The sequence below is a fragment of the Sciurus vulgaris genome (genome assembly GCF_902686455.1).
Source record: "Sciurus vulgaris genome assembly, chromosome: 5".
NCBI classification, from domain to species: Eukaryota; Metazoa; Chordata; class Mammalia; order Rodentia; family Sciuridae; genus Sciurus; species Sciurus vulgaris.
In genome coordinates this window covers 170,999,751-171,022,753 of record NC_136465.1, presented here as the reverse complement: position 1 = coordinate 171,022,753, position 23,003 = coordinate 170,999,751, and the positions used below count along the sequence as shown (strand labels likewise).

The window sequence follows — 23,003 nt, the reverse complement described above, 5'->3', positions numbered from 1 at the left end:
AGTATTTCCAGAGGTCAGTTAGTCCTGAATTACATCCTGACAGAGAGATAATGTCTAAAACAAAAGTATAAAAGTACACTTAAAATTATATTGTAGAGATATACAAATATTATGTCTTGATAAAAGTGTTATGAAACCTTTGACGTGGGATGTGGCTATCTTTCAGCGTTTTCTCTGGTGTGTCTGATGCGTGTGTATCAGGAGTTTGTATCTGCGGGTAACCGAAAACTCAGTGGGATTGCTTTAAAACCAAGGGGAGCGTTCCCTTCAGTCTGGGGCTGTGGAGTTCTCATGGCAGGATTATTTAGTGGTTCAGGGAAATCATCAGAGATCTGGTTCTTGAGTAATCATGGGTCGTAGCTGTGTAGATGGTCAAGGGACTGGGGAGTGCACTGTGCTAACACCTGTTAACATCTGTAATGATTTTCAAATGGTTCCATCAAAAAATCTGAATCTATAGAGAGGCAGTCGGCAAGCTGGGCAATATGAACAGCGGGTGGACCCGGTTCTGTTATCATTCTGGCCCTCTTCTGTTGGTGTGGCCTGCAGCCCCGCACTAGAAAGGCAGAGGCAGGAGACCTTGAGTCCGGGAGTTGGAAGCTAGCCTGGGCAACATAGTGAGGCTCTGTCTCAATAAGTTAGTAAATAGAATAAAGTTTTGGGGAAACACCCAGGAAGTTCTTCCCGCCCTCCCGCCTGCTGCGGGATCATGAGGCAGTCACGTGGTCAGAGTGGCTACCGCAGCTCCCAGCACAACTGAAGCTGAGAAGAGCGAGTCCCCTCGCTGTGTCCTTTAAAGATGAGGAAAACCTTCCCAGAAATTCCCAGCAGACCCCTCTTGCATCCCACTGGTCACTGTGTCCATGACACACCTAAGATGGCCAAGACTAGGAGGACAAGTAACCATGATTGTTTCCAAACTTTAATCTATATCCATGCTCGGACAGGACGCCTCCGTGTTCAGCCCCAGGGGACATCAGGATTCTGCTGGCGAGGAAGAGGGAATGGCTGTTAGGTTCTGGTTGGGGCCAAGGAGACAGGCACTCCTTTGCTGGGCAAGAGGAGCAGGGAGGGCCCATGGTCCAGGTGGCTGACAGCTGTGTCCGATCCCCAGGGTATGGGATTCCACATGGGCAAGGGACACAACCTGGCCAGTGAGAACTGCCCCAGGATGCTGGGTGCCCACTGGGAGGCAGGACAGAGAGGATGTGCCTGGAGGCACATCCCTTGCGGGGTGGCCAAGAACCCGTGTGTCTTAGCCACGTTGAGCTGAGTCGGTCACAACCTCCTCCAGGACACCACAGAGAACACGCCCTTGCTCTGACTGCATTACCAACAAGGCTGTCAAGCCTCCTTCTCCCCAGGAAGTCACAGCTGGAAGGATTTCTCAGGCCTGGTCCCGCCCCTGGCTCCGTAGACAGAGCTGGCGCTGAAGCTGAGCAGGGAGGCGCTCGCGAGAGCCCAAGGGGCAGGTCTGTCAGCGAGAGCATGGAGCGGTCCTGCACCCACCCCTCAGCGAGCCCTGGGGTGCTCGGGACAGCAGGACGCACTCCCCAGCGGCACCAGGCCTTACAAAGCTTCCCAGAGCAGCTCACCTGAGCTCCCGGGGAAACCTCGCCCCGCACCTTCCTGTCCTCGCTCCACAGAGGGGGCTGCAGCGTCCTCAGCCGGACAAGCTCTAATCAGTCCAGCTGTGCGCCCTGCACATTCCACCCACTCCTAAGCTGGAACGTGGGATGCGTAGCAGAAACTCGCAGGGTCTCCAAAGGGCTGGAAACTGGCATACAGACTCAGCAGGTGCGGTTCCCTGGCAGAGTGCTGGCCTGGTCCTATGCCTGGCACCACCAAAACAAAAAACCCGCAGGAATGTTTACTGTGAAAAAGTCAGGGCACTACTCACAGAACACTCTGGAACTGGGATGGACCAATTCACATGGGCAAGGTCACCGGAGGGTCAGTTCCAGGAAGGCAGACTCAGGCAGGGGCTCCCCGTCCCTCCAGGGCTGGACTCTCACACAGCACTCCCGCTCAAACTTTATTACGTAGGAGGACTGGATACAACCAGGGTGGAGGCGGCAGGGAAGGCCCAGCCCCCACCCCTACTGTCACTGGCACATAGTAATAAATAAATAAGGGGCAGGGGTAGAGGCGGCACAGCAAATACTGACCACAAAGTGGGCACAAATGCCCATCTAGGCCGTGGCCACCAACTCTGGACAGGTACCGGGATCAGGTAGGGCCGGGGCTCTTCTTCACAGTCTTTGGGAAGGGGTGTCTTCAAACTTGGCCCCTTAATTACTGACTGACTCCGAACCCTGGCTGGTCCAGTTGGACCCAGATTGTCAAGAGGCCACTGTCTCTAGGACTTCTGGATTATTCTATTTGGGATCTAAGAGACCAGTGGGTCATTCTACTTGGTGTCCCGATGGGTCCACCCGGGACCCAGGACGTTCTCGGGCCACTGCCGCTTAGCCTTGATTGGCAGGCCTGGGCTCCAGGACAGGCGAGGGTCCTTGTTCCTTCAGTCCCCACTTGGTCCACTCAGGGCCCCACATGGTAAACCACTCTCACTGGGCTTCAGACTGGTCCACTCAGGATGGTGGGCTGTGGTTTCGGAGACCTCTGGCTGGTCAGGAACCGAGGGGAGGAACCCAGGAGCACAGGCTGGGCTCTAGCGGCCCCAGGGCGGGAGAAGGGCTAGGGAATCAGCGCCCATGTTTGGAGGCGGGGAGACAGGGCGGAAGTAAGTCACCCGGCTGGGTCAGGCCAGGGCGAGCCTTCGAGCTGCAGGGGCAGCTTCTGGAACAGCAGAGTGCCCGGCCACCTCCCGCCTGGGGAGGGCAGAGGGCCTGCGAACCTTCCCTGGTCCGCCCGGCAGGTGCAGCAGCCAGGCCAGGGGGCTGGCGGGCTTAGGAGGCCCCGTCCACTGCCTCCTCCTGCAGGGCAGAGCGGGAGCCAGGGCTGCGGCCGGCGGGTTCAGTCCTCCAGCCCCTCCATCAAGTCCGCGATGCTCTCCACGTAGTAATGGGGCACCAGGTCATGCTGGCCGGCCGCCAGGTAGGCCTGGGCCTCCTCCAAACGGGAGACGCCGGTGAGCGTGAGCACGGTGGTCATGCCGCAGCGGTGGCCGAAGAGAATGTCGGTCTCCAGGCGGTCCCCCACCATGAGCATGCGGGCGGGGTCCACACTGAAGTGCTCGGTGATGCACTGGAACATGTAGGGGCTGGGCTTGCCCACCACCAGCGCCTCGCGCCCAGAGGCTGTCTCCACCGCAGCCGCCAGGCTACCCGTGCCTGTGGAGAGATGGGAGCCATCAGCAGACTGGAGGTGGCAGAATCCCGGGAGGCTGCCGGGATGCTGGCTGCCGGGATGCTGCATGGCCCGGGGAAAGGCTGGGCCCCGCTATGAGTCAGAGGCTCCCGCCGCCTGGGAGGCATGGGCCCACAACCAGAGGCCTGTGCTCAGACTCCTCTAGCTCCCTTCCTGGGCAGGCTGGATAACCTCCCCATGCTTCAGTTTCCCCGGGTCTAATGAGGTTATTAATGACACTCATCTCCCGTGGGTACTGCAAGGGCTCAATGAGCCATGGCATGTAAACAGGGTTGATTTGGCCATTCTTGCCCGAAGTTCACCCTTTCACCCTGGCAGCTGTGTGCCCTCAGGTAAGCTACTCAACCTCTCTGAGTTTCCAGGGACTTGCTGCAACATATGGGGACTTGCTGCAACATATGGATCCAAGTAATACCTTCCTCCAAAGGGATGCTGTGGGCAACACGGGCAGAGCTGGGTGAAAGGAAAAGCACTTCACAAACAGCACTTGTGGTTACTGCTACGAGAAAACAGCTCCCTTCTGGCAGTGGAACTGACGCAGCCCATCTGCGGGTTGGAGATGTTCACACTTCTGCCCCACCCCCAGCCTCCATCTGCGTCTATCAGCCTCTGCAAGGACAGTGATCACCAGAGAACACCACTGGATACAAAGAGCTACGTGCTAAGAGAACACCACTGGATACAAAGAGCTACATGCTTGGCAGCCTCTTTCGCCACCTCTGTGGCAACAGTAACTCTCATAAGCTGAACCGTGGAACTGGGGCAAGAGTTCAACAATAGGTGAGTTCAACTGTCAGCAAAGAACAGTTCTGTCGCCCAGCCCAGGACCGGCATGTCCATACAATGCGTCCACTGTTCCTGTCCCAAGGCACGTCCTTGTGCCCTAGTATTCTGCCTTCACACTAATGTCCTGCCAAGGTGACCACACGAGGACCATTCACTCAGCACATTCTGGGCTCTCAGAGGCGATGCTGGTGCCATGGAGCCTGTTCACAGATGGGAAAACTGAGGCTCAGTGACATTAAGGAACTTACCCAGGGCTGCCTGGTTTCCTAAGGGGCAGCAAAGGAACTTGCACTCGGTGGTCTCAGCCATCTTTGGCTGGGCTGGCTTGGGAGGGTGGACAGTTTCATTTTATTGGTAATTTTGTGAGCTAGTTGTTAAAAGACACTATAACTAAAAGTCAACCAACTACTGTCAGGCGCAGTGGCGCACGACTGTAATCCCAGCAGCTCTCGAGGCTGAGGCAGGAGCATGTGAGTGCAAAGCCAGTCTCAGCAACTTATCGAGGCCCTTAAGCAATTCAGTGAGATCCTGTCTCTAAATTAAAAATCTAAAAAGGGCTGGGGATGTGGCTCAGTGGTTAAGTGGCACCAAGTTCAACTCCTGGTATTAAAAAAAAAGTCAACTACTAGCTGGGCACAGTGGCACACTCAGATGACACTCGTCTGTCATCTCAGCTGCTTGGGAGGCTTAGACAGGAGGATCACCAAGTTTGAGGCTAGCCTGGGCAATTAGTGAGACTCTATCTCAAAAATTAAAAATAAAGCTCCTGGCTTTAGAAATGAAAACAACAACAATAAGGAAACCAAAGGTAAGAGATTCTCAGAGCTCATCTTTTCTTGCCCTTCTTAGTTTTTAAATTGTGAGACAGGCTCTTGCTAAATTGCTCAGGCTGGCCCCGCGCTGGACCTGCGCTCCTCCTGCCTCAGCCTCCCAGTGGGATGATGGGTATGTGTCACTGTGCCCAGCTCAGAGTACATCTCACTGTCACCTGTGCTCTGAGGTCGTCTGTACTTGTGATGACAGATGCCCCTGGATCTGCCCAGCTCCACGATCAGGGGCCTCTGGCGCAGGTCCAAACCAGCCATTAAGTGTTCACCCCCAAGCCGGTGAGTGGTGTAGACCAAGGCCTCCCAGCTAGGAACCGCTTCTGGGCACGCCACCGCCTGACCCAGATACTCTAGCCTCCTCTCCCTCTTCTCTCAACACTCCACTTAGTGAGCCAAAGGCTCAGAAGGAAGAATGGGTGGGGACAGCGAGAATCCTCAGCCCTGCAGCCCTCAGACAAGGAGGGCTTCCCCAGCACCCCAGCACCAGGCCAGGGGCAGCAGCGGGCAGGACCCGAGCGGCACCCCACAAGCTTCTCCCTGGCCTCCGCCCCAGACTCGCTTGTGTGTTTTCTGCTTTTTGTTTGATGTTTGCTTTGGTGCAGGGATGGAGCTCACGCGGGATCAATGCTGCTAAGAGCAGGATGGGAAAGAAGAGCCACTGGTCTCCTGGCTACTAGAGTCCTTCAGGATGGGAAGGACTCCCCTGAGCCACTCCAAAGGGCTGTTCTCAGCTCGAGACTGGTCAAGGCTGCCAGCGCCTTCCTTTCCCAAAATGGAGGGGAAACCCTTGGGACCCACGTCCCACTTTATTCATTCTGCTGATATTTACTGAGGCCCAACCAGATGCCAGACAGGACGAGCGGCCCATGCAACAAAAGTTCGTCCTCTGTGCCAAACACCAGTAGAGGAGTCTGTGGCTCCAACAGCCTCGGTTGGCCAGCACCCTGCTGCTCCCCTTTGGCAACCCCCAGCTGCTATGCCGTATTCCTGTCAGTGGGCACTGCAACTCCCAGTTCAAGTGTCTGCCATGTGGCAACAAGGTAAATGCATGATGGATCTAAGAGGCCCAGGGGTGGGGGAGGGGGAGCGGGGGCGCTGAGGCTCACCAGGGGCCTTTGTTAACATTTTTATACATTTGAAACAGTGGTTTCAAAGCCGCACCATTCAGTTCCTGCAAATACAGGACCACAGCGCTGCATCTGTTGAGCCTCTGCCTCCCCCTCGAGGCAGTGGGAGTGACCAGCAGGGCCGGTGGCCACAGCCTCATGGACACCAAGACCACAGGGTCTGGGGCCAAGCAGCAGCCTGGGAGGCAGGAGTGGGCAGGGCGCCTCCCCCAACATCCCGCACCACCCTTCCCCAGCCCTGGGAAACCATGTACCCCACAGCTTTAACCTGAGCATTGGGGACGCCAGGGAAGGACACTTCCCTGCATGGCTGAGGGTAGGCAGGAGCTGGGTGGCTGTGAGCCCTGCATACAGTCCTCCCTGCAGATTTAAGGGGATGCTGAGGCTGATGTGGTCAAGTGGCAAGTCAGTCCAAGCCAGAGCCAGAACAGGGCCAGGACTAGAGACTCACAACTGCCACCCCATCCTAACACTGTCTCCTTGCCACCTTCACTCTGCCCAGTAACCTGCCTCCTCCAGGAAGCCTTCCCAGATGTTCTCAGCAGGAGGCCCTCAGGCCTACCCCACCTCATTCACTACCACTCCCCCAGCCAGGGTGTGTATCAAGGACTGTCTGGGGCAGGGGCCCACAGAGAGGGAGTGACAGGGCTCTGTCCCTGCCCCCTGCCTGACCAGGGTATTAACCTGTCCACACACTCAGTGTGGGCTGGCTTCTGCCACCTCCTCCTCTTGTACAGCTTTAACCCTGTGACCTAGGAGCTTCAGCCTGCTCCTGCCGTCCCCACCAAGAAAAAGACAGCCTCCGAGACTGCTCTGGATGGGGGGTATCCCTAGAGCCAAGTTCAGGTTCCTAGGCTCTTTCACCAACTCGCTGTGTCCCCTTGGGAAGCTCATGTTTCAAGAGGGAGTCTATAGTCCTGGGCCTATTCTGGTTCTGCCTTGGACCTCTCTTTGTATCAGTTTAATTAAGAAGTGGGACAAGCTGGGCACACACCTGTAATTCCAGCAGCTCAGGAGGCTGAGGCAGGAGAATCTCGAGTTCAAAGTCAGCCTCAGCAACTGAGCATGGCCCTAAGCAACTCAAGGAGACTTTCTCTAAATAAAATACAAACAGGGCTAGGGATGTGGCTCAGTGGTTATGCACCCCTGGGTTCAATCCCTGGTACCAAAAAAAAAAGGAAGTGGGACAATACTTCCATCCCTGGAATAGTCTGGAAAACAAATGAAAACAGATGTCAAAGTACTTCATGAAACTCCCCACACGTGGGAGGACTCTGGCTACAACACAGCATCTGAGCCAGGACTGCGCACCAGGCACTCACCCTCATGGTTGTTCCCTGAGGTGTAACTGGCCACGCGGGCACTTCCATTCTGCACCCAGCCAGACACTCGGGTTATGTAACCCACTAAGATTACACAGCGTCCGGGTGGAACTGAAGTCAAGTCAAACTCCACCTGCCTTCTGTCCACACACCTGCCCTATCCTGCCTCTGGGAATGCTGTTCCCACCCTCCCACGTAAGGACAATCCTTCTAGGCTTCTCCAAACCCGCACCCATGGTGGATGGGGCAAGAATGACAGGAGTCCAAGAGGCTAGCTCCCCAAGTCCAAGAGACCTCAATCCAACCCAAACTCCCTGCGCTTATCATTCAACAGGGACCTCACCACTGCCCCACTCAGGTAGGAATTACCAGGTGTGGACACAAAAGCACCCTGGGCTCCTGCTGCGTGGGGCTTCCTTCGCAGTGGTGGCATCTGTCCTGATGGCCACCTGCACCCGCCCCCCCGGGGGTGGAGAAGGCGCAGGCCACCCCTCCACCTGTTTCACCGTCAGTTCCGCGCTCACCCGGGGTCCGGCTGCCGTCGCTGAGCGGGTGCCAAGGGTCTCGGTCGGTGGCCACGAGAAGGCAGTCAGGGTCGCGCAGATGCGCGCACGCCTCGCTCAGCTTGGCGAAGGAGAAGTGCTCGTCGTAGCCCACGAGCACGGCGCGCACGCGCGTGGCCGCGCCGCCCCCCACGCCCGGGTCCTCGCCGGGATCCCCTGCCAGGCGCAGCCCCGCGGCGCGCAACTCGGCGCGCAGCCCCTCGCCCCCGAGCACGAACACGACGCCCTGCGCGTCCGGCGGCCCGGGCAGGCGCTGGCGCAGCAGGCGCGCGGCGCACAGCGCGGAGCTGAAGAGCTGCTCGGCGCGTAGCCCCCCGAATCCCAGGCGCGCGAAGCGGAGGGCCAGCTCTGGCCGCGCGCGCCGGCTGTTGTTGCTCACGAACAGCGCCGCCTTGCCGGCCCGCGTCAGCCGCTCCACCAGCTCCGGGGCGCCCGGCACGGCGCGCTCGCCATTCCACAGCACCCCGTCGCAGTCGAACAGGACCCCCTGCGCCCTGCCCAGCACGTCGCGCAGGGCCGCGCCGCGCAGCCGCTCGCAGCGCGCCATGCAGCCGGCTGGCTGCTCGCACGCTCGTGCCGCTCTCACTCCGCGGGCACGGCGCGCTCGCCCTACGTGCAGGCCAATCGGTGAGCCGGAAGGGCTAGGGGGCGGGGCCATAGCCTGGCCCGCGGCCAATGGGAGCAAGAGTCCTCGAGAGGAGGGAGGGAGTGAGCGTACGGGACTTGGAGAAAGGGGCGGTACTGCTGCCGCCACCAGAAAAAAGGGACCAATGAAGAACCGGCTTGGCCCTTAGCCCCGCCCCCTTGCTCTGCAGAGCCAGTCGAGGCTAAGTTTCAACTCCCACTAGCCCCTTAAACGAGTGGGAGGCTGGGCGACTGATGCTCTTTTTAACTAATAAGGAGCTAAGAAGACAAAATGTGGAACGAATAGTCTCGCGGTCGCCAGCCAATCACAAGCTTAGGAGAGCTGGTTGCTAGGAGGAAAACAGATGCTAAGAGAGATGTTTTGGCTCAAATCTCATTGCCCTCCGGACCGTGGACAGTCGGGTTCCGAGCAAAATCCTGAGGAAAGCGTTGGGACAAGAGGCACACGGTGTCTTAGGCGGAGCGGGGTGGGGGTGGGGGTGGGGGTGGGCCCTTGTCTAGGCCAGTGGTTCTCCACGCTGGGCGCGCTGTAGAGTCCCCTGGGAAACTTATTTTTTTAGATGTAATTTACTTGTGGTAAGATGCTCATCTTAAATGTCAGTTCGATGCTTTTTATTTTTGGGGGGGGGGGGGGGGTCTAGGAGTTATCCCCAGGGTCTCGCGCATGCTTTGCAAGCACTCTGAAAAAAAAAAAAATATTTTTTTGAAACAATGTCTCTCTCAGTTGACAAAGCTGACTTGGAGCTTGCCATCCTGCCTCAGCCTCCCCTGTAGATGGGATTACAGACGTGAGCCACCATGCCTAGCAGTTCGATGACTCTTTATTTATTTTTGGTAATGGGGAATGAACCTAGGGGTGCCTTACACACTGAGCTACACCCCCAGTCCCTTTTATTTTTTTATATCGAGACAGGGTCTTGCTAAATCGCTGAGGTTGCTAAATTACTGAGGTTGGTCTTCAAACTTTTTATTTTTCCTTTAAAAAAATTTATTCTTTTTAGATACACATGGAGTTTTAGAGTATATTTGACATTTTATACACACATGGAGTATATCTTATTCTAATTACGATCCCATTCGTGTCTGGCCTCAAACTCCTGCCTCAGCCTCCTGAGCAGCTGGGATTACAGGCCTGGGCCACCATGTCTAGTGGAGACTTAACCACTTTCTATTCCCCAACGCCCCAGGCCTTTTGCTCCTGACCTTTGCATGGTCAGTTGCGTTTGCCTGGAACATTTCTCCTCTTTCCTTCAGCTTTCTCACCTGGCTAGCTCCTGAAAGACTCTGCTTAGACATTGCCTCCTCCAGAAGGCTTCCTTGATGAACCCCTCCCTGTACACACATCAGGGTCCGCTAGGTGGTCTCCCCTAACCAGGCTACTAATATAGGGTCGGGTGCCAAGACACTTAAGCTCCTGGGTGCAGGCCTGACTTGGGGAGCTGGCTCAGGGTTTGGCACAGAGCAGCCTCGGAGGAGAAGGCTGTGAATGGATCCATTCCTGCTCCTGGGGAGCCCTGCCTGCCTTCTCTCACCCCGGGGCCATAGGGGCGGCGGGGTGGGGGGGACAGCAGTAGCAGCAGCCAATGCCATCAGGGGTGTCTGTGCCCAAGGGTGATGCTTGGTGCTTACGGGAGTGTCCCCACTGATCCTCGGAACACTACCACTGTGGTGGGATTAAGACCGTCTCAGATGAGGAATGGGGCTCATCCAGGAGCTGGAGAAAACTGCCCACCTGTGAGGAACCGTCAGACCGAGTTCCTCGGCCCAGGCCCAGGCCTTGCTGTGTGACCTTAGCAGTCACTTCCTTCCCGCCTCAGCTCCTCACCTGCAAGAGCCGATGGCATCTGCTACTCTGGGAGAGTACACAGAACTCATGCACAGACCCACAGTGTGCACCTTCCTGAGAGGAAGCACTAACGTTGGCTGCCACCATTCCAGACCGGAAGAAAGAAAGGAGGCAAAGGATTTGTCATTCTTCCCCTTTATGAAAGTGGTTTCTTTATTTTGAGGACAAAAAATAAAAACTATCATTAGGGTAGCTGCTCCAGTTTTATCCAAAATAATTTATTAACCAGCCTTATAAAAATATATTGGTAAGAGAAAAATAAGTCCTGTGGGACAGGCAGGCCTGTCCTTCCTTCTGATGGCTTCCCTGGGACCCTGCCAGAGACTGAGGAGTCAGGTGGGGGCCCGAGGTCTATGTTGGACGAGGAAAAGGCGATTTTTTGGAGGACCGTCCTGAGCCCTCCTGGCCATGGGGGCGACCCAGCGGGCAGTGAGGCACTTGTGGGGGGAAGGCTGGAAGCCCCCACCCCTTGAGAGGGGCGAGGCTGTCCTGGGAGGTCCAGGCAGAGAGGGAGGGGACATGGAGGGCCAGGCAGGGAGGAGCTGCCTGCTCATTCGGTCTCCGAGGCTAGGCCCCTGGGCCGGGGCTGAGGCACAGCTGGGGGAGTGGGGACCCCAGCTGCAGCCTCAGGGGCTCCTCTGTCTTCTGTGGTCACTCCCAGGTCTGCCTGTGCAGGCACGCCCATGGAGACCGGGTCCGGGGAGGCTGGACCTGGGGAGGCCAGGCTGGGTGAGGCTGGCGAGCGCCGGCTCTGGCGTCGGGCTGGCTGAGGGGGGACAGGGGGCAGTGGGGGTGGCACAGTGGGGGCCCGGAGGCTGCTACCCACCAGACGGCGGGGCAGAGCTCGGGGTGTCACGGGGCTGCCAGAGCCAGGGGACAGGGGTGGGGCTGGAGGGGAGGGGCGGGTGCCGGAGAGCTGTGGAGGCGGCATGGTGGGCCTGGCAGGTGCCGGGCGCTTGGCTGCGGAGGAAGGAGGGGACCAGGTCAGGTGGCCACCGGCTGTCCCCCTCAGGGCTTTGCATTCCCACCCCCTCTGCCGGAGGCTTCTCAGCTGGCCGTGTCCTCTGGGTTGTCGTCGGCTCTCACCCCTCCAGGCCCTGTGCTGCCACCTGGGTGAGGGGGCAGCCTATGTCCTACCTGTTGCTCTGACACATGCTGTTTTTACCTCTTCACAAACTTGTCCTCTAGGATGACCTGGACCGCTCTATCTCTCCTGCTCGCTGCCTGCGTCACCCTCACTGGAACAACCCCCGTGTGGCCACCTTAGCAGCCCGGCTAGTGCAGGGGAGGGAGGTCTTAGGTGCCCAGCTGATCAACGTGCACTGCCTGTCCCCGTGACACTTGGGTCTTGGTCCCCTCCTCTTAGAAGTCCCAGCTCTCAGAGACCCTGCCGCACAGCTCTGACCCCGAAGCAGCCGAGGGCTGGGTGGCCAGGAGGTCTGACTCTGGCCCTAGCTGCACTGGCTGGGGTCCTGGGGTGACTCTCTGCTCTGAGCAAACTCCTTCCCCTCTCCAGGAAGGTCTCTGCATGGCCTGGCGGCTCCTGCCGCTGCTCTGGTGACTCCCAGCGCTACGGAGTGTGGCCTGGGTGGGAAGCGCCCCCCAAGTGTGAACAGTCCTGGCGAGGAACCCCCACCCCAACCCCTGACCCTCTCGCCCAGCCAGCCTGGGCCAAGTTGACAGGCAAATGCCCCAGCGGGGCTCAGCGACGTTCCCCATCTCCCCCCATCTCCTCCCCTTTAAAGACGCCCTGCCCCTCTGCCCTCTGTGACCGCCAGGCTTTCTGGGGGGCCGGGACACCCCATGCTCACGCTGGCTAACCTCTCCAGCGGCTTCTGTGTGCCTGAGCCCCGCTCGCCCCCTGCAGCCCCGGTCATTCACCACACAGCCTTCCAGGTAGTGCGGAGACTGTGCCACCTCACAGAAGATGAGGCTGAGGCTCAGGCAGGTGATATCACCTGCCTAAGGTCACAGAACTGGAATTTGAACCCGGACTGCCAGGTGGCAAAATGGTGGGCTTCTATCTACCTCTGCTCCTGGCCCCTGATGGTCTGAAGCAGTGAGCTGGACTGGGGCTGCCCACCTCTGCCCCCTTCCCTCTGCCCACAATTCCAGATAACTCACTCCTCCGAGCCATGTCCTCTCCTGGGGCAGCTGTCTCTGGGGGGCTCCTGTTGACCTTGGGGGATGCTGGTCTGGGTGGAGCCTCGGACTCTGTCCTGCCAAGGGAAGGAGAGAGGCAGGGTCAAGCTTGCCTAGCTCCCAGAAGTTACCCGAATCCTGGGGAGACTTCCAACTGTTGGACAGAGTTGGGTCCCCCAGACTCACTCCCATCACCTGTGGCTGTACTGGGGATCTGTCCCCAGGTTGGGCCCCCTGGGAAGACGACATTGGCCATGGTTTGAGGGCTCTGAGCCCCTGTCTGCATGTGACCTTGTGGCCTGGAATATGAGCTCTAGGGACAGCATTTGATTGGCTCGTCTGAGGAAATTCATGGTGTGGACCAGGCAGTCTGGGATGCCGGCTATGGAGCAGACTCCCATGAAGCTCTTCCAGACTAAAGGGGCAGGGAGAAGACTAGAAGGTGTTAACCAATTCTAGAATGGTCACCTCCCAGTTACTTGAATCCCCAGGGCCTGAAGCAGTGCCTGGCATACAGTAGGTGCTCAGTAAACAGTCACACGCCACACCAAGGCTGAGGAGAGCGGCGCCTCTGTGTCTGCACCCACCCACTCCAAACTGGGAGACCAGGTCCTTGTTTCGAAAATGCTAATAATTCCATTTCCTAAATCCCAAGAGATGATGCCTCTGGCTGATGTCTGCAGGGCCAGCAGAAGGCCACACAGGTCCGTCCATCCTAACCTTTCCTTGGGGGCCACTGAAGCCGGGGCCAGGGTGGCAGCTGTGGTGGGCACAGCTACAGGTGGCAGCTCCTCAGAAGCAGGCCTGTTGCTGACCTTGTCCTGGGGGGTGAGGGCTGAGAAGAGGCCTGACACGTTGAAGTTGATATCTGGAGACGGAAGGAGCGAGTCTCAGGTCCAGGGTCTCTGCCAGCCTCTCAGGGTCAAGGCCGCTGTCCCTTTCCCTGAAAGATCTGGGCTGTGCTTCACCTTCCCACCCCATGTGAGCTTGGCGACGGTCCCAAGAGGTCGACAGCATCACCCCCATTACACAGAAGAGAGACTGAGGCTCAGAGTGGAGGAGTCTCTCGGTGAGCTCCTGGGGCTACCGGGTACTGAGGCTGGGACCTGGAGCTGGGAAGTGGGGTGACCATGGAGGCATCCGGAAGGGCAGGCACTTCACCTCCAGGGAAGAGGGTGTCTGCGTTCTGTATCAGCGCCTCCACCACGCCCACCACCTGGATGGAACACACCGAGGCTGCGTCCAGCTGGGCCTGGTCCCTGGCACAAAATGGGAGATGAAGAGGGTCATCCACTAGGTATAGTTTCAGTGGTCCTCCTCTGGCCCTGTGCTGGGCACTGGGGATGCAAGGAGGAATGAATCACGTTGAGTCCCAGGCCTCAAAAAGTTCAGACCATCAGTTGAAGAAACATGTATCACTTCCCTGTCCTTCACCCCAGGCAGATATCACTAGTCAATCACGGGCCCCCCCCACCCCCCAATCCGGTCCCCGCAATCGATGTCAGCACATGGGATGAAATCTTTGTGCCATCTGTGGCCCGGTAAGTAGTGATGGCTTCTCTCTTACCACCGTACTCTACAGTTTGTAAACACGTCCCCGTTCATTATCTCATCTAGTTCCCTAAACAAAAACCTTTGAAGTTTGTAAAATTTCTCCCTAATTGACAGTGGAGAAAGTGGAGGTCCTTCCTCAACTTCCCAAGGCCCATCTGGATGATTGGGGTGGACCAGAGCCAGAGTTCCCAGCCCCAGCACCGCCAGTACCCAGAGTGCCTGTCTCCACAGCTCCTCACAGCAGCCTTGGAAGCAGTAGCTCAACCCACTCCACAGATGGGGAAACTGAGGCCCAGCACAATGAATGGCCAGTGGCGTGCCTCCCGCCTGGTCCCACCTGGCCCACAGCCCTCACCCTTCTTTCTCGGGCGGCCACAGCAGGTTGGGCCCCAGGACGATGGCGATGTTGCCCGGCGTCATCTTGTTCACCTCCTGCTCCTTCGCCAGCCGTGCCAGGAACTTCATCAGGTACCTGGGGCATGAGGTTGGCTTGGGCCAGGCAGAGCATCTTGGGCCACAGACACCCACTGATGCCTCTAAGCCCGAGAATTTCCCAGCCCAGGGTTTCCAAACGGTTGGAGAGGCACCACACGGGAGGGCTTCATGTGGATTAGTCTCGTTTTTATAATACGGGAGGTCCAGCCCAGGGGCACTTAACCACAGAGCCACTTCAACAGTCCTTTTCATTTTTTATTTTGAGACAGGATCTCGCTGAGTTGCTTAGTGCCTCACTGAGTTGCTGAAGCTGGCTTTGAACTTGAGATCCTCCTGCCTCAGCCTCCTGAGCCACTGGGATCGGGGACGCATGTCATTGGGCCTGGCTGATTTTAAACTTTTAATACTTAAATTAGCTGGCCCGCTTATCGAGTGCCAACGATGTGTTGGCAAGAGCTTGGACAAGGATCTTCCCAGCTATCCTTGAGGTAGGGACTTAATGACCAGATGCTGACACCAAGTTTCCTGCCTAGGGCCAGTGGCAGGGGCGGGGCGCGGCTTCAAGGGAGGAAGGGATTTGTTTATTTCAACATGACTGTACCAAAAAGTATGTCCGGTCCATCGAGGCTATATTTTTAGAAACACTGCTTAGGACACGGTGGCAGACCTGGACTGAGGCCCAGGGCTCCTGAGTCCCAGCTAGTGTCTGGCTGGGGACGGCCAGAGGTGGCTGGGCTCACCTGAGGTTGCTGAGGTTCTCGCGGGGCAGGCGGTGGCAGGCTTCTCCCAGGGCCTCCAGCCGGGCTGCAGGGTCCTTCAGGCTGAGGAGGGAGAGCGAGCAGTGAGCAGCCCCTGCCCGCTGCCTGCAGCCGCCTGCAGCCTCCTCCTCTCCGACCCAGGTCCTCACCTGGCTGCCCTCATCCAGTCATCATAGAGGTCAAAGGTCATCAGGGGTTCGGGCAGCTCCCGGAGATAGGACTTGAGGGCACCTGGAAGGAGCAGGCTAAGTTCATAGGCAGCCCCCCAAATGGCCTCCCTGCACCCCAGAACCCAGCTCTCTCCGTGTGGGAGGGACCTCCAGCCCTTGTTCACACCGACACGTCAGGTCTGATAGCTTCTTGGGGACACAAGCCCTTTGGACAAAATGCTTAGTGATCTCGTCCCTGGAAAGTGTACTTCAGGGGCTCATCAGGAGCAGGAACCCCAGGTGTCCGTATGGTAAGAACAGGTCTTAAAGCCAAACTGTCAGGGGATTATTTCAGGCAGCTTTGCCCTGTCCCCACATCCCCACTCCTGCCCAGGGTTCCATCAGGCACCTGCCACGGCGTGGGGGTCTGAGCAGAACTCCTCCAGGCTGCGGGGGTCCGAGGCCATGGTCTGCTTGAGGCGCTTCAGCACTGAGGCTCCCGCGGCCAGCCGGAAGAGGCCCTGGGGTGCAGGAGCGGGCAGGTGAGGGTCGCGGAGAGGGAGCAGGACGGGAGGTGCTGGGAGGCGCTGGCCCCCTGGCCGCCCGGGGCAGCTGCGGCCCTCACTGGCCTCAGCGGCCCTACTGGTTGGTGGGCGGGGTGCATGCCAGCGTCTGTGACCCTTCCAACCCTCACAGCCTGGAATTCTGAGGAAGAGGCCAGGCTGGAAGCCCAGGGGGAGCTGGGAAAGCTGTGGACAGGAGACTGGTGGGGGCAGGAGGGAGAAAGGAGGCTCAGGCCAGGTGGAACGCCACGTCTTTTATTTCCGGGCATTTTCCTGGTATGAGTCTATTCTTGGGAAAAGGCCAATGTACCAACAACGCTAAGGTGCAGGGGACAGATACGGGCCAGCGTGTGACAGTGACAGGCACTGTGGAGCCCCTGGTGGCGATGCGACCTCCTCGTGAGACGGGAGGTCTCTATCTACCCCTGGAAAAAGAGCCACAAGGTCTCCCTCCAGGGCTGGTGGGGACATTCACTGGAGCACCACTATGTGGGGGCAACAGGAGGCCGGGCCTTCTCTGGGGCCTGGACTCAGCGGGGACACATGGACCGCAGGGCAGCGGCCTGAGGCCCAGCACCACCCCCTGCCTGCCGGCGGTCCCACCTCTTCCTGCATGCCCTCAGAGAGCAGCATCAGGACGCAGGCCTCGATGGGCAGGGCGATGTCCCGGGCCAGCTCCTGCAGGTGGCTTGCCAGTGACACCCCATACACCCTGGAGAAGGGGGTGGCCGTCATCGAGGGGGAGGGGTCTGCAGGGATGAGACAGGTCAGAGGCCCAGGGTCCTCCCGCCCCTGGGCTGTCCGTCCAGGGTAGACAGGCACCCCCAGCATACTCAGGTGGCACCACCTTGCACCCAGTGCCACGTACCCTTGGAAACCACCCATGGTACTCTGGAGCTGGCCACTGCCCCTGCCTGGGCCGGGCCCCCTCTCCTCCTGGACTTCCAGGTCTCCAGGCTCTGGCCTGCCCTCATTCCATCCCCACACAGTGACTCGAGCAATCTGCCCACACAAGCCTAACCCAGACCACCCTGCTCCGAACTCAACCATGGCTCCCTATCGCCCACCCTTCAAGATGAGGTGCAAGCTCTTAACTGGCTCTGAGCAGGGCACAGTTGGGGTTGGCCAACCTGTCCCCACCTGCTTGACTGTGGTTGTCCCTCAGCTCAGCCAAGGCTGTGTCCAGTGAGGTCAGCGACCTACGATGGTAATCAGCCTGAATCTCCAGCAGCTGTGGGGAGAGACATCCCAAGGGAAGTGGAGGAAGCTGAGAAGGATCCACAGAACAGATCCCCCTCATCTTGAAGGCTCTGGCCCTTCCTCCACCCTCGGGGCGGAGATGGTGGACTCACGTGAATGAAGTAGTTGGCATATGAGTCCTCCTTGGTGGCAAAGTGGTACAGATCCGCCAAGTACTCATCCTTGGGACAGAGAGGGGAGGGCTTATGCCAGGTGAGGCTGGGGGCATTTGCCTGTCACTCACTCGTTCAGCGAACACACTGAGCTGCCTCTCAGGGGTTGCGCACAGGCGCAGACAGAAGAGTTCATGAGGCAATGGCCACGCACGGATTCTGCACCTGACTGCCCAGATTCAAAGCCCAGCCCCTGCTTCCTAGCTGTGCAGCCTTGGGGAAGTCACGTCACCTCTCTGAGCTTCCGTTTCCTTATCAGTGAATGGGGACGGTGCCCTCACCTTGCACTGTTCCACTTTCCTCTTCAGCTCCTCCTCCTCCTCCTTCAGCGTCTCCACCTTGTTGGCTGTGGTGGTGTGGCTGTGGCCGCCAGGGCCACCCAGGCCTGGACTGCTGCCCGAGTTTTTGGCTGCCTGGGTGAGCCTGGGGATGATCCCAAGGTGGGGTGGTCACCGGCCCCACTGTATGTCCAGAGCCAAGTGTCCCCTCCACAACCTGACCACGGGACACTAGGATTTGCAGACACAAATCTTGGGCCTCTTCCCAGCCTGGGCCAGAGTGCTCTGGGGCGACCCCTGGTGTTAGGTGTGGTGACTACAACCACTCAACTCCAGGGAGCAGGATGGGCCTCCTGCCATCCAGGGATCTTGGAGATTGCTGGTGTGCTAGACTTTAGGGTCACCCGTGACACTGGCTGTCACCAGCACACGCACAGCCTCACGTGCGCCCTCCCCACACGTGTTCCCATGGCCCAGCCATGGGCACAAGCACACACTCTCCCCAGGGGCCTCTAGTCTCCTAGTGTGGCCTGACCCTGTACGGGCTCCTACCTGCCCTTGAGGCTGTTCCAGTCTGACACCAGCTTCTGCAGGCTCTTCTTGTGCTTAAGGATGGCTGGCAGCTCCTCCTGGCGGCAGGCACGGGAGGGTCACTGGGCTGAGGGAGGGCGCTAGGAGCTGGGGAAGGTGGGCCTGGGGCGGGGGCAGGGTCACCTCACTCAGCCTGCTGAGTGGCTGCAGGACATCCCGCTCCAGGGTCATCTCAAACTCAGCCAGGATGCGGGCCAGCTGGTTCTGGATGGCACAGCTCATCTCCAAGGCCTTCCTGTGGACGCAGCGCCCGTGGGCCAGGTCCCCAGCCCCTCGCCCCACCCGGAACACTCGGCGGGGCTCCTTCCCAGCACTTCCTGCCCCTCCTGTGGCTCCTTGGGCTCTCAGGCCTGCTACCCTCACTGACCGGGACCCTGTCCCCACCTGGTCTGCCTTTCGTGGGGATGCCCTGCTGACCTGGACCCCTCCCAGCCCAGGATCACTTTCTATTATCCTCAGTGAGGGCTGGGTCCCATCTGCTCACCCCATGCTGGAGTCGGGGTCCAGCTCCTTGAAGCTCTCGGCCATCGTGGTGGACAGGGCCATGAGGGGAAGCTTCTTCTGCAGGGCAGGTGCGGTGGCATGAGTGCACTGCCCCCCACCCTGCCTGAACACCATGGGTGAGCCCCAGGCAGGGGCAGGGAATCCAGGATGGCCAGTCACAGGCCATAGTGGAAACCAAATGACAAGGACGGAGGAGGTGACATCTGTCTATAACCACATACAGAACCCCCCATCTGAGGCCCCCTTTCTGCCCCTTCTAGAAGTCACCTGAGTGGCAGGAAGGAATGACCAAGTCCCATCACAGACTAGGAAACAAATGCACAGAGAGGCCAGGGAACTTACCCAAGGTTGCACAGTTGGGGGAAGAAAAGGAGGAGGAGCTGGCCTTGGAGGGGGACTCTTTCCCCTGCCCCAGCATAGCAGATGGCTGACCTGGCCACTGCTGAGCCCTGAGCTCAACGGCCCCATGGCACCCTCTTGCCACCCCCATGTCCTGGCCACATTGGATTGTTGACCAACTCCAAAACACGTCCCCCATGCTCCCGCCTGGAGTGACAGAGAGCATCTAGCTTCGGGACCAGAAACCAGGGGTCAGACCTTAGTCTGTCCCTTGCTGGTCATGTGATCTTGGGTAAGGGACTTTAACCCTGTTTCCTCATTTGCAAAGTAGCATCTCGCCAGAGTTGCTTTGAGCAGTCAGGGACACGGGCAATCAGATCCAAGCAGCAGAGCGGTCGTCACTGATCAAAAAGAGCTGTCTGTGTTGATTAATGCCAGCGAGTGTCCCTCAAATCCGGCGTGAATGCCCTCCCTTCAGGAGGCTGCCAGTGGAGACCGCTCTGTGAGCTGACTGGACAGAGAAGCTGAGGTGCTGCCGGAGGCCAGCGTGGCTCACAGGGATGGTGCAGAGGGCAGGGGGTCTGAAGGGATGGGGAAGCCCTGGCTTTCAGGAGTGAGGTGCCCCTGGGGCTGTGGGACAGAGTGGTCTGTGACCTGGTGCCAGAGCTTCACACTGGCAAGGGAGACCCCAGTCTGACCTCGCCCTGGCAGTGGACAGGGGTCTCCTGCCCAGACCTCCCAGGGCCCCCCACTTACCACCCGCTTGTCCATGTCGGCCCCACTCTGGCCCTGCAGACAGGCCTGCAGCCGTTTGTGGACATTGTGGGCTGCTCGCTTGGCGGGCTCCAGCCGCTGCTCCACCTGGGAGGGACATGTGGCTGTGGAGCGGGGTGGCTGTCCTCCCTCTTGGCCCTGCTGTCTCCCGCCCCAGCAGGAACTGCTCTTCTCTTTCCTCCTCCTGGGGTCCCCACAGCCAGCCCTGGGGGGAATGACTGCAGCGGGCCAGCCCATCCCCAGGGCCTCTGCTCAGGCCTGCCTCCCTGGCACGCCCAGGCACGTACCTGCAGCAGGTCCTCACCCAGGAGCTCAGCAGTCTCGGGCGTGCTGGGGGTGGGGGGCAGCTGGTTAGGAACCCCTGCCTCCCGGCCCCGCCCCCACAGGGCACCTGGACCCCACTTGCTCCCAGTGCCTCTCCCAGGTGGGGCCACCGTGGGTGGCCTGACTGCCGGGTCCCAGTGGAGCACATTCCATGGGGCAGGAATAGGACACCTCCTCTGCCCGGGGTTGTGTCCTGAGAGGGTGGGCCAGTGAAACAGACGGGGGTGGGCGAGCCCCAGGGCCCTGCTGCGGGTTGCAGGGGCAAGGCCTCTTTTCTGCCCACTTCGCAGATAGATGGTCAGCCTGCCTGGAAAGAGGAGGCCTAGGCCAGCCCTGAGAACGGGAAGTGTGGGAGCAGGGCCTCCTGGGCTGTTGGGCACAAGACTCTGGATGGTGGCTGTGGGGGGGAGTGGCGGTAGGCTCTGGGTCCCTGATAGGGGACTCACAGGGACGCTGAGGCCCCGAGCAGGGTGGCCTGGCCGCCCAGGCACACACAGGCAACTGTGCCAGTATGAGACTAGAACAGGTCTCTGGACACCCGTCCCCTCCCCTGGGACCACAGAATGGGGAACTCAGAGGCTGGGGAAGGAGCAGAGGACAGGCCCTCCCAGCCTCCTCAAACTTCCGGCCTCTGCTTCCACCAGCTCAGTGGGGGGAGGGTCCCGGAGAACAGGGGACATTTCCACCTGGGCTGGGGAAAAGCAGAAGCAGGACAGAGAAGCAGGAGGCCCGTGGGTAGGAGGAGGGGCAGGACAAGGCAGGACAGGGGCAGGCGGCTCCTCTGCCAGACCAGGACTGGGTCTGTTCCCCTCTCCCAAGGTCTGGGTCCCTAATCTGCCCTTCCCCTCCCCCACCCAACAGCCAGAAGTGGTTAACTGTCCCCATTGTCCAGAGGGGACAAGTGAGGCCAGGGAGGACCGATGGCTCCGAGGCTGAGGAGGCAGGGAAGAGCCAGCGTCCTTGGTCTGGGCGCAGTGTTCCCCCGCTGCCCCTCCAATCGGGCTGGGGCGCCCCTTTCCCCAGAGGCCAGTTCTGCCTGCGAGCCGGAGGCGATCCGCGGGGAGCGAGGGCAGGGCTCTGGCGTCGGAGGGAGGCTGCCCAGCTGTCCCCGCCTCCCCCAGCCGTCCCCCACCCTCCTGCGCCCCCTCGGGTCCTGCGGGGCGAGCGCGGGGCTGGAGAGGGAGCCACTCACCGACCCAGGCTGCCGCTCTGGGCCAGCTGCCGCATGCGGTGCAGCTGCCGCTTCATCATCCTGGGGCCGGCCGGGGCGCGGGGTCACCGCGGGGGTCGAGGCGGGCACCCGGCGCTGCCTCCCGCGCGCCTGGCCCGGATGGGTGGGCGGCGCTCGGCTTCCTGGGCCGCCGCGCGCCCGGCTCCCTCCTCCCGCCGACTCCGCCCCCGGCCCCCAGGTCACTCCTCTCTCCAAGTTCGTCGTCTCGCTCTCCCCCGACTTCCGGGCCCCCAGCGACCCTCGGCCGCCCCGCGTGTGTCCCGCCGGCCGGCCGCCCGCAGTCCCCAGGTCGTGCGCCCGGCCCCGCCCCGCCCGCCCCGCCCGTGGCGGGAAGCAGGTAAGCCGGCCGCTGCCGCCGCCCTGGCCCCGCCGGCCCGGCATAAAAACAACCTTTGCACCCCTCTTAAAGGAGAAGGAGGGCTCCAGCCTAGCAGGGAGGCCCAGGGCAGGGGCCTTTCTGACCCGCGCCGGCCCGTGGGACGGGCAGAGGGATGCGTCCCCTGGCTCCCTGTCCCCGAGCACCTCTGACCGCCGCTGCCCCTGCTGGCGGGGTGGCTGGCTGGGAGCTTTGACTTCTGGGACCACCGGCTGCTGTGTCCCTGGGATGAATCCCTAGTGCACCCTGTCCTGGCCCTGCCCATCTGCTCCTCCCAATCCCTGCTCCTGTCCCCCTGTGAGGGACCTCAGCAGGGAGAGTTTCTTGCATCTACAAAGCCCCCTCTCCTCTCATTCCTCCTGGAAAATGTCCCCAACCTCTGCCTTGCCTGTTTGTAGTGGATGATGGGGGTACTGCCCTGACCCCCAGTTCAGTAGGAGCCATTTTTGTGATCCTTCATGTTAAGGGTATCAGCTGGTGAGTACAGGACAAGCACCACTGGGAAGCAGCTGTCCTTTCTCTGCCCAGTGTGGCCCACAGGCATCAGGGACCCGGCAGGCTGGGGAGGGTGCACGGGAGACGGGGTCAGGAACTGAGGAGCTCCTCCCAGCAGCTCGTCCTGACCCCAGGAGCAAAGGCTCAGGCCTGGGCCATGCGATCCCTCCCCGCCTCCTTTTCCCACCAGGTAGGCTGCTAGCCAGTGACTGTGGGGAGGGGTTAAGGGGCTCTAGAGCGGGAGAGGGCTTGGGGAAGCTGTGGTGAGCAGTATAAATGCATGGCTTCTAAATGTGGGCCTGGGTTTGGGATGTCTAGGTTCTGGTCCTGACCTTCCACCTTCCCCACCAGCCAGTCCTAGAACTTCCTTATCTCAGCAGTGAGATAAGGCTCAGTTTTCCTTATCTCTGTAATGGACACAACCTGTTGGGTGCAGCCTTGGAAGCTGAAGATTCCCAAGCCGGCAGCCTGACCAGAGGTGCCGACTCTCCCACCCTGGGGAAGTCTCTGGACCCTACCATGTGCCTGCCCTCTTCCAGGGCGACCTCCAGCCAGACCTCATTGGACCTGGGCTTGTCCAGTTGCTCATCTGGTCTGAAGGTCCCTGAGGGCAAGGCCTGGCTTCTACCTCT

The 23,003-nt window shown here is 59.7% G+C and overlaps 2 protein-coding genes across 3 annotated transcripts; both read right to left on the bottom strand.

Moving 5' to 3' along the window:
- Positions 1–2,022: 2,022 nt before the first annotated feature.
- PDXP (pyridoxal phosphatase) lies at positions 2,023–8,566 on the bottom strand. Its single transcript, XM_079140755.1, has 2 exons — positions 7,917–8,566; positions 2,023–3,293 (listed from the first exon to the last, which is right to left on the bottom strand). Exons 1-2 carry the CDS (start codon positions 8,500–8,502, stop codon positions 2,977–2,979), a joined length of 903 nt encoding a protein of 300 aa, XP_078996881.1. The 5' UTR covers positions 8,503–8,566; the 3' UTR covers positions 2,023–2,976.
- Positions 8,567–10,643: 2,077 nt separating this feature from the next.
- SH3BP1 (SH3 domain binding protein 1) lies at positions 10,644–21,702 on the bottom strand. Of its 2 annotated transcripts, none has more exons than XM_079140717.1 (18): positions 21,462–21,702; positions 20,233–20,275; positions 19,928–20,032; positions 18,813–18,889; positions 18,452–18,563; positions 18,290–18,366; positions 17,741–17,882; positions 17,400–17,468; positions 17,188–17,278; positions 16,651–16,796; positions 15,894–16,005; positions 15,485–15,566; positions 15,318–15,398; positions 14,498–14,614; positions 13,750–13,925; positions 13,309–13,456; positions 12,571–12,665; positions 10,644–11,406 (listed from the first exon to the last, which is right to left on the bottom strand). In XM_079140717.1, the coding sequence occupies exons 1-18, from the start codon at positions 21,518–21,520 to the stop codon at positions 10,997–10,999; spliced, it is 2,142 nt and encodes a 713-aa protein (XP_078996843.1). In that variant the 5' UTR covers positions 21,521–21,702; the 3' UTR covers positions 10,644–10,996. The 2 variants fall into 2 exon arrangements, with proteins under 2 accessions (XP_078996843.1, XP_078996844.1); XM_079140718.1 differs by having other exon boundaries at positions 13,750–13,847; positions 21,462–21,695.
- Between the last annotated feature and the right edge of the window lie 1,301 nt (positions 21,703–23,003).

Bases quoted from the DNA above. Each gene is read 5' to 3' on its own strand.
- PDXP (XM_079140755.1), bottom strand. From the start codon at position 8,502: ATGGCGCGCTGCGAGCGGCTGCGCGGCGCGGCCCTGCGCGACGTGCTG. The intron at 3,294-7,916 runs GTGAGCGCGGAA...ATCTCTCCACAG, and splicing joins CGACGGCAGCCGGACCCCGG to GCACGGGTAGCCTGGCGGCT.
- SH3BP1 (XM_079140717.1), bottom strand. From the start codon at position 21,520: ATGATGAAGCGGCAGCTGCACCGCATGCGGCAGCTGGCCCAGAGCGGC. The intron at 17,469-17,740 runs GTGAGGGCACCG...CTCTGTCCCAAG, and splicing joins GGAAAGTGGAACAGTGCAAG to GATGAGTACTTGGCGGATCT. The intron at 16,006-16,650 runs GTGGGACCGCCG...CCTGCACCCCAG, and splicing joins CTGAGGGCATGCAGGAAGAG to GGCCTCTTCCGGCTGGCCGC.